The sequence below is a fragment of the Dendrobates tinctorius genome, unplaced genomic scaffold (assembly GCF_039654945.1).
Source record: "Dendrobates tinctorius isolate UK_male_01 unplaced genomic scaffold, ASM3965494v1 ptg000044l, whole genome shotgun sequence".
Classification (NCBI taxonomy): Eukaryota; Metazoa; Chordata; class Amphibia; order Anura; family Dendrobatidae; genus Dendrobates; species Dendrobates tinctorius.
In genome coordinates this window covers 3,202,735-3,216,658 of record NW_027361712.1, presented here as the reverse complement: position 1 = coordinate 3,216,658, position 13,924 = coordinate 3,202,735, and the positions used below count along the sequence as shown (strand labels likewise).

General features: G+C 48.5%; 1 protein-coding gene across 3 annotated transcripts in view; it reads right to left on the bottom strand.

The window, feature by feature from the left end:
• LOC141089042 (spindle assembly abnormal protein 6 homolog) overlaps window positions 1-13,924 on the bottom strand; it is a 134,085-nt gene that overhangs the window by 76,909 nt on the left and 43,252 nt on the right. For all 3 annotated transcript variants that reach the window (XM_073575311.1, XM_073575313.1, XM_073575312.1), the window contains exons 3-4: window positions 7,830-7,909; window positions 6,708-6,812 (exon numbers count right to left, since the gene is read on the bottom strand). In XM_073575311.1, coding sequence (XP_073431412.1) covers window positions 6,708-6,812; window positions 7,830-7,909 — 185 coding nt within the window. The remainder of the gene's footprint in view (window positions 1-6,707; window positions 6,813-7,829; window positions 7,910-13,924) is intronic.

Here is a 13,924-nt window from a genome sequence, read left to right as displayed (position 1 = left end):
CTCCACCTTCATCCCGCTAACAGGCAGAACCCCGCTGCCTTCACAGGGGGTTGCTCCAGCAAAAGACTCGCCTAGGGCCTGTTGTGCCCCCACCTCGCCTGGGCGTCGGAACGCCCGAAGACTACGCCAGATCCGCAGCGGCTGGGCCCAGTGGCTGCGACGCCGAAGCACCATCCTCTGGGACGCTGAGGGACGTCAGGACAGATAAGTGACACAATAGAACTAAGGACCCGTAGTCGGCCATACCGCGGCCCTATAGTGACAGGCCTTTGCTGGAGTAGTCGTGTTCTCATTATTAGTGTTGATTTGTGCTGAGTCCCTGCGTGGACAACTACTGTTATTTTGTTTGGTTGCTTAGGATAGACCTAGCGGTTTCCAGTTATAAAAGTTACTATCTAAAGTCCAAATTAGTCTCGCGTCTCGTCACTGCATCCCGCGTACCTGCTATTACCACATTTGGCATAGTCGGCAGGATGCAGTCTCCGAGCGCGAACAACAGCGCCCCAGACCAGGGCAGGGCCATGAATTCAACAGATAACGAGGGCCCCCGGTCTAGAATTTCGTTGGGGGCTATGCTAAGCAACCTGCCTAGGCTTTCTGGCTCCAATACCATGCTATGGAGCTGGACAAAGCGAATGCGAGGGCTCTTTCGGATGCATCCGATGACCCCTGACCTGGAAGCCGAAGTGGCTCTCATGGCAATAGATGGGGAGGCTCGGGATTCAGTAATGTTGAGGCCCCCGGGACACCGCAACACCTTTGGTAGAGTTTTGCAGATTTTAGAACAGACCCATGGGGACCCAACCAACGTGGGAGAGTTGAGGACCCGGTTTTTCAGTCGGATGCAGGGGAGGGGGAGACCATCGCTCAGTATATGAATGTCCTCCAAGAGTTATACACGGCCATCGAACGGAAGGACGGCGTAGGGGTAGGACCTATCGACATTACCCTACACGACCTGTTGGTGACTGGACTGCGAGACCCGTTTATAAAGCAGGAATTACGGGAGCAGGTCAGAGTGAACCCACGTATGGACTTTTCAGAGGTGGGAAGTCAAGCACGCGCTCAAGAGCAGGAGCAGGGAATGGTGGTCCCCGTGGGGAAGGTCCGGAGTGTGGAGGCCTCCGTGAACGCTGTCAAGGAGCCCAAATGGATAGAGGAGATGAAACAAGAGTTGAAGAACATCAAGGGCGAGTTGGCCGAAGTGAAAAGAAGGACCGAGTCCGGGACTGGACAGCCTAGTTTCAATCCCGGTCCCTGGGGGCATCGCCCTACCCGAGGAGGCTGGTCATCACAGACCCGGTGCTATGAGTGTGGGGAGCTGGGCCACGTCGCCCGAAAGTGTCCGCGGCGTGGCAGATACCCGGCGGCCATTAAACTAGAGGGCTCTGGGCTGGGGGGACGCCGCTCGGAGCCAGAAACCATGATCAGGGGTGGTGGAAGTCCCAAAGATTTGGTCGCAAAGTGTCCGGTGGTATGGGCAGAAGCCAAGGGCAGTGCCGTCCGGTGCCTAGTGGACACAGGGTCGCAAGTAACAACCATGCCTGCAACTTATTTCCGGCAGCATTTCCCTGAGGCAGCGAGACCCCAGTGGGGATCCATGATCAGACTGGTAGCCGCCAATCAACTACCGGTCCCTGTTGCCGGAGTGGTGTGGGTGCAGGTGACACTGTGTGGTAAATCCCTCGGTTGCCGAGGAGTGGTCCTGACACAAGAGGAAACCAATAAGCAGCATCCAGTCATTCTGGGCATGAGCATACTACGGGAGTTTGGCAATCTGCCCCTCAATGACCCCACGCATGAGACCCTGAAGCAGTGGGGTTCCCGCACGGCCCAGGGACAGGTATTCCAGCAGTTGGTGCGGGAAGCGCGAGTCCTCCAGAACTGCCAGGAGGGCGAGGCCCTGGGCAAAGTCATCGCACCAGCGGCTCCACTGCTTGTGCTGCCCCCTGGACAGACAGTGGTGGCCCTGCCAATCCGAGCCTCAATACCATTGAAGGGCGTAAAGACGCAGGTGGAGCCCTGTTACTCGGAGCACTTGCCTCCTGGCATACTGGTGGCCCGCTCCCTGACCACAGTACGGAAGGGGACCGTCCTGGTGCGCTGCGTCAACCTTGAAGACCAAGACATCGTCCTGAAGCCCCGGGCCGAAATGGCCAAACTGGTAAGGCCTTTGGAAGAAGTGCTGCCTGCCCCTGCGGTCCAAATAAAAGTGCAACCCGAGGACCCTTAGGCAGTGACTATTCGGACTCTGCAGGCTGCTGAGACCTCAGCCCAAGAGAAGGGTCGAAACATCCTGGAACAAAATGTGGGCCGAGCTTTCCGGCTTGACTTAAGCCCAACTTTCCCAGATAAAAACACTGCTCGGACAGTACCACGAGGTATTTGCCTGCCATGAGGATGATTTTGGATGTACCACCGCCATCACCCATGGAATTCCCACGGCAAGAGCGGGCCCCATTTGCGAACGTTATTGGCAAATTCCTCCACAGTTCTACCAGGAGGTGAAAACTTTACTGGCTCAAATGCTACGAAAGGGGGTCATCCGAGAAAGCCAAAGCCCCTGGGCGGCTCCCATCATGTTGGTCCGCAAAAAGGATGGCACCCTACGGTTCTGTGTGGACTATCGAAAGCTGAACGCCTGTACCATCAAAGACTCGTACCCACTACCCCGCATAGAAGAATCCTTGTTCGCCTTGGGGAAGGCGACGTACTTCTCGACTTTAGACCTGGCTAGTGGGTACTGGCAGGTGCCCATGTCAGAAGAAGACAGGGCGAAGACGGAGTTCATTCTTCCCATGGGACTGTTTGAGTTTAATCGGATGCCGTTCGGGCTGGCCAACGCCCTAGGGACCTTTCAGCGGTTGATGGAGCGATGTCTGGGGGATCTCAATTTCGAGGCCACGTTGATATACCTAGACGATATCATCTATGCTGCCACGTTTGAGGACCACCTGAGGCGGTTAGGGCAGGTACTCGGCTGGCTGCAAAAGTACGGGTTGAAGGCAAAACCCCAGAAATGCCACCTGTTTCTCACCCAGATCGAATATTTGGGGCATATCGTCTCGGCGGAGGGCGTAAGACCGTCCCTGGAAAAGGTTGCTGCCATCCAGGAATGGCCTACCCCCGAGACAATAAAAGATATGCGGGCCTTACTGAGGTTGGCCGGATACTACCGTCGTTTCGTAAAGAATTTTGCACGTCGAGCCCGAGCCCTGCACGACCTGCTGAAAGCGGCTCCCACCGGGGCAAATGGGCGGAAGATCCAGTGGCAACAACCGCAAGAAGAGGCCTTCCAAGACATTAAGGCTGCACTCTCGGGTGCCCCGGTGTTAGCTTATGCAGATTTCTCGCAGCTGTTCATCCTACACACTGACGGGAGCCTCCACGGGCTAGGGACTGTGTTGTCACAAGTTCAAGACGGCCGGGAGAGAGTGATTGCTTATGGAAGCCGATCACTTCATGATTCCGAGCGCAACCATGACAATTACAGCACCTTTAAGCTCGAGCTCCTCGCAGTAGTGTGGGCCACGACGGAGCGGTTCGCTCCAGGATCCGACAAACAATCCCAGGAAAAAGTCGAGACGATGAACTGGAAGGGGAAGAGACACCATTCGCGCTCACCGCCGCCATGCTCACAGCTGCCACCCAGAAAGTATCCCCCTCGGAAACCCCAAGGGGCATGCTGGAGCATTCCCGTGATAGATGGATCCAACAGCAGCAAGAAGATGAAGAAATTGGGCTCCTACGATGATGGGTAGCCGCCGGTGAACTGCCCACTCTCAAAGACAGACTTTGACTCAGGATATGTTGCTGATGTTACGACAATGGGAGAGACTGGTCATCAGAAAGGGACTATTGTATCGTAAAACAATATCACGGGCAACATCTACGACAATTTGGCAGGTAGTTGTGCCTGGAATCCAACTCAACGAACTGGCCCGAGAATCCCACTTCGGGGCTCAAAAGACCTTGCAATGGTTGCAGCAGAAAATTTACCATCCACGCTTGCATGCTGCTGTGGACGAGACTTGCCGGGTCTGCCGCCTATGTGAGTTAACCAAACCGCCCGCACAGCGAGCCCCAGTGCAAACGATAGTGACCTCAGCACCCCTTGAGCTCTTGACGGTGGATTACTTGACCATTGGTCCCGCATTTCAGGGATACGAACACTGCATACTCGTCACTCGTCATGGTGGACCATTTTACTAAGTTCGCCGTGGTCACTCCCACCCGAGACCAAACCGCGGAGTCGGCCGCCTCCGCAATTTGTAGAAACTTTATACAAGTGTATGGCTGCCCTCAACGAATACATTCTGACCAAGGAGCATGCTTCTTGGGAAAAGTTATGGAGGAGCTACATCGTCTCTACGGTATCGACAAATCCCAGACCACACAATACACCCACAGGGAAACGAGGCCAGCGAACGATTTAATCGGACATTAATTCAAATGTTGCATACCTTGGAGAGTGACAAGAAGGCACGCTTGCCTGAATATGTCCCTGAACTAGTATGGGTCTATAACAACCGGGTGCACCGAGTTACCGGCTATACCCCCTACTCCCTGCTATTCGGGCGAGACGGCAAAGGGATTACAAAGGTAGAATTGGACCCAGAGGAGCCTCAGCCATGGACCGGAGTACCATCGTGGGTACGAAATCACCGACACCGGCTGCAACCCCTCCACCGAATAGTTCATACAAAACTCCAGGACTTAGAGCACCCAGGGAGGAATCTGCCTCTACCCCCCAATCTCCAAACTGGAGACCAGGTATACGTTCTAGACCAACGCCCCCAGAACAAATTAGAACCATGCTGGGAAGAAAGTCCCTAACGAGTCTTGCGCCGCATAAGCCCCGATGGACCTGTATACGAAATACAACCCGAGTAAGACGGAACACTTCCTACTCGCAATGTGCACCGTAATATGTTACGCCTTTGTACTTCCACCGACCCCGTACAACCTGAACCTACCCCCCAGGACCCCAAACCACTGCCAGTGGCCTGGGACCTGGACGATGAGGAAGACTCCACTCCATGCGGGCCCTCCACTCCATGACAATTCAACTGGCCCAATTAGTCCGCTCAAATCGACTAGCCCGCCACCGTCCACCACCCCGGAAGACTCCACCACAGTCGAATTTAGGCCTTGATCACACTTCCGTTTTTTTAAATCTGTCTAAATCCGTCGTTTTCCGTTAAAAAACGGATCCACCATTTTTTTTGAGGGTCCGTTTTTTGTCCTATAGACTTCCATTAGCGGCTACCGCGGATCCGTCAAAAAAACTGATCCGTTTGCATCCGTTTGTGGCAAAACGGAAACGGATCCGTTTTTTCACACTTTGACGGATGCATGCAGATGCCAAAAAACGGATGTGTGAAACAGGCCTTAGACGCTCCGAGCGGTCAACAGCTGGCAAACCCCCCAAACGGTACCAATAGGGACCAGGTTCATATGGCAACAAAAACTGGCATCTACACAGACCAATCCGAGCCTACTCAGACCCTCGCCCGAGGACTGGCGAGCATACAGGATGGGGGAGTGTAGGAGGGAGGGCCCCCGCAGAGTGTCCGGGCCGGAACCAAGGGGACCGCCATCTAGGTTCCTAAGGGGGCTGTTCCCTGGGGGCAGAGGGAGAAGGTGGACCGCGGAGACTGACAGGACAGCAGGGGGAGGAGCCAAGATAAAAGGGGCAGGGAACGCGCAGGGGAGTGAGTCAGCAGATCGGCAGAGACGGAGCAGGAGACTGTGGGAGCGCCAGAGAGCCAGAACCACAAACAGTGACCAGAGAGGAGGCCAGCAGACGAGAGACTTTCGGTGGCTTGCTGGGAGAAGGCGCTGGGCTGACCGACAGGAGACTGCCGCTTTATACCAGCCCGGGGACGCGACCTGCCCACTGCCGCCCGCAGCCGTTGCCACTGCATCCCAGCCCGCTGCAGCCTGTCCGATACCTCCCGCGGCCATTGCTGCTCCACTCCAGCTCGCGGTTGCGGCCTGTCCATTGCCGCCCGCGGTCGTTGCCACTCCACTCCAGTCCGCGGCTGCGGCCAATCCGTTACCGCCTGCAGCCGCCACCACCCCGCTGCAGTCAGCAGTTGGGGCCTGCTCCTTGCCATTAGTGAAACTCTCCGCACAGCCCCAGGCCGTGCACGCGGCCTACCAACCGCCACTCCACGTAACTGCGGCTCTCCTCTGCCCGGGGGCTGTGGCCTCCCTCATCCCGCTAACAGGCGGAACCCTGTTGTCTTCACAGGGGGTTGCTCCAGCAAAAGACTCGCCTAGGGCCTGTTGTGCCCCCACCTCGCCTGGGCGTCGGAACGCCCGAAGACTACGCCAGATCCTCAACGGCTGCAACGCCGAAGCACCATCCTCTGAAGCGCCGAGGGACGTCAGGACGGATAAGTGACACAACAGAACTAAGGACCCGTAGTCGGCCATACCGTGGCCCTATAGTGACCGGCCTTCGCTGGGGTAGTCGTGTTCTCATTATTAGTGTTGATTTGTGCTGAGTCCCTGCGTGGACAACTACTGTTATTTTGTTTGGTTGCTTAGGATGGCCCTAGCGGCTTCCAGTTATAAAAGTTACTATCTAAAGCCCAAATTAGTCTCGCGTCTCGTCACTGCATCCCGCGTACCACATACCCAGTGGTTATTATTTCACACTAGCATATGGACATTAAGAAATGAATGAATGCATCACATACCTGGGTACAGTCTTGTCTTGTTCAGATATACACTGCTCCAATAGTTCTATGAATCTCTGTGGAAATGCAGAATATTCCACTAGTAATCCTTGCTGGTTTTTGAGACTGTAATGCAAGAAAATGAAAATTACAGATATTGGCAGGAAATACCCATTTTATTAACTAGTTAAACTATTAATGTTATAAGCAGTGAGAGCTAAACAAAAAAAGGGTGATGCAGGGGAACAGCACATTTTAAGGGAATCTGTCAGTAGGTTTGTGCTACCTCTTCTGAATGCAGCATAATGTGGCTAAAGAGACCCTGAATCCAATGATGCAACACTTAGATTACTGGGTGCAGCAGATGTGACACAGTTTTTAGATGCAGCATTGCTGAGAAAGCTAACCCCACCCCCACTACAGCCATCTGTCTACATTGTCTATTGACACTGACGTTATCAGAATAGCATGCATGCTGGGACCAGGGCTTACAAGAGCCTCAGTCAGGGCAGTGATCATCTCCTGGTGATAAAACCTTCATTGTATGGAAACAATAGCACACAGCCTAGTAAGTGACACATCGATGAAACCTGTGTTTTAACTCCTACCTCAGACTGTCCTCAGCTTATATAGTAAAAACCTGCTGACAGGTTCCCTTTAATGTCAACCCTCCATTCTCCAGCTATCACAGCACAGACCACTTGTGTTTCATGCTACACAACTTGCAGCAACTTTTTTATACTCAAGTGCCCTCTAGGGCAAGGTGTGCCAAGACTACAATTTGTAAAATGTTCTGGTGATAACAACTTAGACAATTCCATCGGAATCCTCTAGATGCTACAATCTGGCAAGTAGCTCTGCCTTCATGTGTTTAGTACAGCCACAGGTTCTATGGCCACAAGTGTACATGGCGAAAAAAAGGTAATATTTACCAATCAATTATAAGAATGGACACTAATAGTAAGCGCTACCCACTTGCCCACATTTTGTATCAGAAAAGAACATTTGGAAATCAATTTTGATTTTTAGTTAAACCAGTAAAACTTTTATAGTTTGCTCTATGTGGATGAATCGCACGGAATACATAATTGATAAAGTATAGACCCAAGCTAAATGCTCAGCTGAACATATATTCACATTTACCTGAGAAAGTCTTCTTCCCCTAGAGTCAAATTATATAGGAAGAACGGATCGTTATCGTCGGAAAGACGCACAACTAGGTCCTTGCGGAAAAGATTGAAAAAAACAGGTTACAAATCACATCCATGTATCGCAGAGTGTAAAAAAAAAAATACAGACAAATAAATCATGTCAGGGAATACCTTTCAAACAGCCGTTAGACAGTTTATTCTATAATCTGATACTGCTCATCATTTTTAGAAAATAACTAGCTGAAGAGCCCGGCGTTGCCTGGGCATAGTAACCAACTGTGGTTAGTTATAACAAATTATAATGATTATATTGCACATAAAAACATTTCACATCATATATTCAACACTACAGATTTGCAACAAAAATTAACTAAACAATTACCCAAGTATTGATAGTATTTTATTTTCAACTCATTCAAGAGCCTTTTGTAAACAACATGTGTATCTGTGTATCTAACCCTATCCTGTGTGATGTCTGCTGAGCTGTGTATCTAATCCTATCCTGTGTGATACTTTCTGCTGAGCTGTGTATCTAATCCTCTCCTGTGTGATACTTTCTGCTGAGCTGTGTATCTAATCCTATCCTGTGTGATACTGACTGTTGAGCTGTGTACCTAATCCTCTCCTGTGTGATACTGTCTACTGAGCTGTGTACCTAATCCTCTCCTGTGTGATACTTTCTCCTGAGTTGAGTATCTAATCCTATCATGTGTTACTGACTGCTCAGCAGTGTATCTAATCCTATCCTGTGTGATACTGACTGCTCAGCCGTATATCTAATCCTATCCTGTGTGATACTGTCTGCTGAGCCGTGTATCTAATCCTATTCTGTGTGATACTGTCTGCTGAGCCGTGTATCTAATACTATTCTGTGTGATACTGTCTGCTGAGCCGTGTATCTAATCCTATTCTGTGTGATACTGTCTGCTGAGCCGTGTATCTAATACTATTCTGTGTGATACTGACTGCTGAGCTGTGTATCTAATCCTATCCTGAGTGATACCGACTGCTGAGCAGTGTATCTAATCCTATCCTGTGTGATACCGTCTGCTGAGCTGTGTATCTAATCCTATCCTGTGTGATACTGACTGCTGAGCCGTGTGTCTAATCCTCTCCTGTGTGATATTGACTGCTGAGCTGTGTATCTAATCCTATCCTGTGTGATACTGACTGCTGAGCCGTGTCTAGTCCTCTCCTGTGTGATACTGACTGCTGAGCTGTGTATCTAATCCTATTCTGTGTGATACTGTCTTCTGAGCCGTGTATCTATTCCTATCCTGTGTGATACTGACTGCTGAGCTGTGTATCTATTCCTATTCTGTGTGATACTGTCTGCTGAGCTGTGTATCTAATCCTATCCTGTGTGATACTCACTGCTGAGCCGTGTATCTATTCCTATTCTGTGTGATACTGACTGCTGAGCAGTGTATCTAATTCTATCCTGTGTGATACTGACTGCTGAGCTATGTGTCAAATCCTCTCCTGTGTGATACTGACTGCTGAGCTGTGTATCTAATACCATCCTGTGTGATACTGACTGCTGAGCTGGGTGTCTAATCCTCTCCTGTGTGATACTCACTGCTGAGCCGTGTATCTAATCCTATTGTGTGATACTGTCTTCTGAGCCGTGTATCTAATCCTATCCTGTGTGATACTCACTGCTGAGCCGTGTATCTATTCCTATTCTGTGTGATACTGACTGCTGAGCTGTGTATCTAATCCTATCCTGTGTGATACTCACTGCTGAGCCGTGTATCTATTCCTATTCTGCGTGATACTGACTGCTGAGCTGTGTATCTAATCCTATCCTGTGTGATACTGACTGCTGAGCCATGTGTCAAATCCTCTACTGTGTGATACTGACTGCTGAGCTGTGTATCTAATCCTATCCTGTGTGACTCCTGACTGCTGAGCTGTGTATCTAATCCTATCCTGTGTGATACTGACTGCTGAGCCATGTGTCAAATCCTCTCCTGTGTGATACTGACTGCTGAGCTGTGTATCTAATCCTATCCTGTGTGATACTGTCTGCTGAGCTGTGTATCTAATCCTAGCCTGTGTGATACTGGGCTCCCCCCTGCAGTCTGTGTCAGAGGGTGGTCTGTGTTGGCACGGTAATAAATTGTGTTATTTCCAGCTTTACAGAAGGATGATAACACCATAGAAATGATAAGAATAATAGGCAAAATTGTTTGGTGAATTGGAAAGCGCGGGGTTAAAATTTCGCCTCACAACATAGCCTATGACGCTCTCGGGGTCCAGACATGTGACTGTGCCATATTTTGTGGCTGTAGCTGTAACGGTGCAGATGCCAATCCCGGACACACACACACACACACACACACACACACACACATACATACATTGAGCTTTATACATTAGATGTGATTATGGAGACCATTATTTAATATTTAATCTTCATACAGAGCTGTAAAACAATGTATTAACCCCCATTTATTTTGGCATATTTGTCATACTTTGGTTCACTCTGACATTTAAAATGGTTCCCTCTAAGTATATTATGCTCTGAAACGGGCTGCGGTTTCATAGAATATGTACTTTGGAGATCAGGCTGGGGACCATAGCTGAAGAAGAAGAAGCTGGCTCCTTCTGACTGACAGCTCTATCCCTATTTACATACGAGGTGAGACACCTGACAGTCACCGGTAGCAGCGCCGGGACGAGGCGGGCTACTTTTCGTCTATCTGGATCCTCAAAGTACACTTTCTTTGAAACCCCAGAGCTTTGTCAGAATAATAAGCCCTGTGCAATCGTGCAGCCAGGCGGCCATTCATGGTGCCCGTGGTCAGGGCAGCATAATCACCCTGACACATTTCCTTTAACAAAGAGAAGGCTGGTAGTGCAATAAGAGACTGCGCTGCTGTGGTAGAATTCAAGGTATCTTTATTGCCAACGCGTTTCCTGAGCCAGTCCCAGCTCACTTCATCAGGGCATGTTACAGAAGTTCATTGCAGGGGTATATATACATAAAAAAAAAAAAAGGGGGAGGCACCAAGAATAGTGAGGTGACACGTCAGCATGGATACATATACATGAATCATACAAAACAATAAAACTTTATTACAACCATATTAAAAACGACGTTTAAAATGCCATAAAAAGAGTGTTGGTATAAAAAACGTGATTAAAAAATAAAAAGACACGGGTGGGATCAAGAGGTAAAAGATTAAAAAATGGCTCTCGAGTCCTGGGGTGGATTAGTACTTGCCTCAGAGGATATAACTCATGGTATTAGTCCACTATGCTACATGTGAAACTGGGAAGTAAGGAGTAAATGGTTAAAATCATGTGTAAATAGCTAAAACTAGTCTTTTTTCTAGGTGGAGAAAAGAGAAGAACAACAAGAAGAAACTCTCTGGAATATGTGATATAAAAATGGTTAAAAATTGAGTGTTAAGACATAAAAAAAAAAAAAAAAAAAAAATGCATTAAAATTTTTTTTTCTCTTTTGGACAAGACTCACCTATTCAAGTCTTTGGGTATGAAAAAAAAACACCCACAACAAAAAACACAAAACCGATCCCATACAGATCATCTGTATTGCATTCAATTTGCTTTTCAAGGATACATTACAATAATTAACATTTGGCTATATCCATTTTAACCTGTCGAATATATAAATATGGAAGGAACTAGCTTGGCCCGTGCAAAATTTTCACACCTTGGTCGTCGGGGGCGCAGGCAATTTCAGAAAAAGCAAGCTGGTCAAATGTAAATGTATTTCATGATCTGATGAACACAGACAGGTATTTATATATGTAGATTGGTAATACAATAAATTGGTTTGATAAGTAGAGGCCAAAAAATGTCTTCCGGTTGAGGTGCCACCTGCAGGTCATTGTGTCTTTCTGCAGGTTTATGGAAATTAATGTTTACACCGTATTTAGTGATAAAATCCTGAATGTGTGGTTTGTTTGCCTATTTTCTTGCTGAAGGGGGCAAGTTTATCTTTCAAATGGTGTATAATTTGTGTGTGTGGGGCGAATTATGAACGGGGATACAAAGGAATGACCGAAATAAAGGGTTTAGAAATAATAGATAAACAGACACTGATGTCACACGAATCACCAGGAGATCACTAGAGGACTAGTAAACCTGATGCCATGTAGTAATCTGCATTCATCAGCTCGGTATAACTACGTCCACACCACCGAATGGCAGCTTTCTGCCTATGCACTGTGTGCACAGAAAGCTGTCAATCAGTGATGTGGGTAATGTTATAAAGAAGTCAGCATTTAGGGAACTGAAATCTGCAACAAATAAAGCAGCGTTCAATCAAAACTGCAGCAAGCAGCTCAGTAAGTGAAACATCGCTGGAATCCAGGTGTCAGCTCCTGTATAATGTTGCTCTCAGATGGTGTAGCAAAAACCTGGTGACTTATTCCCTTTCACGAATTGGGCATGGAATGGAATAAAACCCCTTCAGCAGGTGCAGTAGTAACATTAAACCTGGCCAGCTTCAAAGGATTCACACCCCCACCAGCTGCCTGGTATGCGACATTCCACAGAATTATCCCCTGTGGATCCAAACTATGCAGCCTGAGTCCTTTGTTCAGCCAGCAGGAGTTATGGAACTACTATACATCCTAGCGGTACATTGTGTATATTTCCAAGATCCCCGGAACAGGGCAGGCGCCTGCCTGGGGCTCAAGTCATTCTTACATGCACAGGAAGGGAAATACATAGACCAGCCACTAGCAGCTAGGTAGCAAATTGTGTTTAGACTCTGACTAGCAGGGCCCCATTCGCATCCGATAGTGCCAGAACTGCTTCCCTAACACCTCCCACAAAAAAGTTTTGATCTTTCATAGGCTTTGGGAGATTTATCTCCAAACCTCCAAGGAAGGGCATTTAGGTTCAGCCCAGAGGGCAGGAGGGGAGTGAGCCCGAGGGTTAAATGATTGTGTGAAGCATATCCTATTGCTTTTTCTCTGGGAGATCACAAAGACAAATTGTGTGAGGACAATTCACACACAAAGAACAAAGGGTACCACAAGCCTCCCATGTGGCATCCCCTCCCCCTCCTTTTATCTAACTGGTAATGATTTGCATATGTGGCCATTATAAATATAATTATATGTCTCTAATATATAAAGCTCAATGTGGGTGTGTATGTACTTATGTCCGGGATTGGCATCTACACCGTCGCAGCTACAGCCACAAAATTTTGCACAGTCACACGTCTGGACCCCGAGAGCGTCATAGGCTATGTTGTGAGGCGAAATTTTAACCCCGTGCGTTCCAATTCACCAAACAATTTTGCCCCTGTCTAAATAATGGGGAAAAAGTGTATGTATTGGCATCTGCACAGTCGCAGCTACAGCCACAAAATTTTGCAAAGTCACACGTCTGAACCCCGAGAACGTCATAGGCTATGTTCAATCAATCAATCAATCAAATTTATTATCGCCAAGTACATATTACATATATACAAGGAATTCTTTGTGGCAAAGAGGCAACATAATATATAACAACAGATACAACAAGTAACATCTAACAAGACAGATACAGTATATAGTCTACACATGACAATTTAATTGTTGAACAGAGAGTGGATAGAAGCTGTTCATATGGCGGTTGGTGCTGCATTTGGGGGCTCTGAAGCGACGTCCTGAAGGGAGTAGTTGGAATGAGGAGTGTCCCGGGTGAGAGGGATCGGATGAAATTTTCAATGCATGGGATCGAATACTCTTATGTTGTGAGGCGAAATTTTAACCCCGCGCGTTCCAATTCACCAAACAATTTTGCCCCTATCTACATAATGGGGAAAAAGTGAAAGGAAAAAAGTGTTGGGAGGCAAATTGACAGCTGCCAAATGTGAACAAGGGGGACTGAAAGAATGAGAGCGATGGCACCAAAGAGTATATACCGTACAGTAGCTAAGGTGGGGCCCTGACATGGGATACTCACCACACACGGGGATATGAACACACGCACAAAATGCGCCACACACTACCACGTGCTTCAACACATATACCACCCTCAGCACAGACACATGGCTCAGCAGGCAGTATCACACAGGATAGGATTAGCTACACAGCTCAGCATTCAGTATCACACGATAGG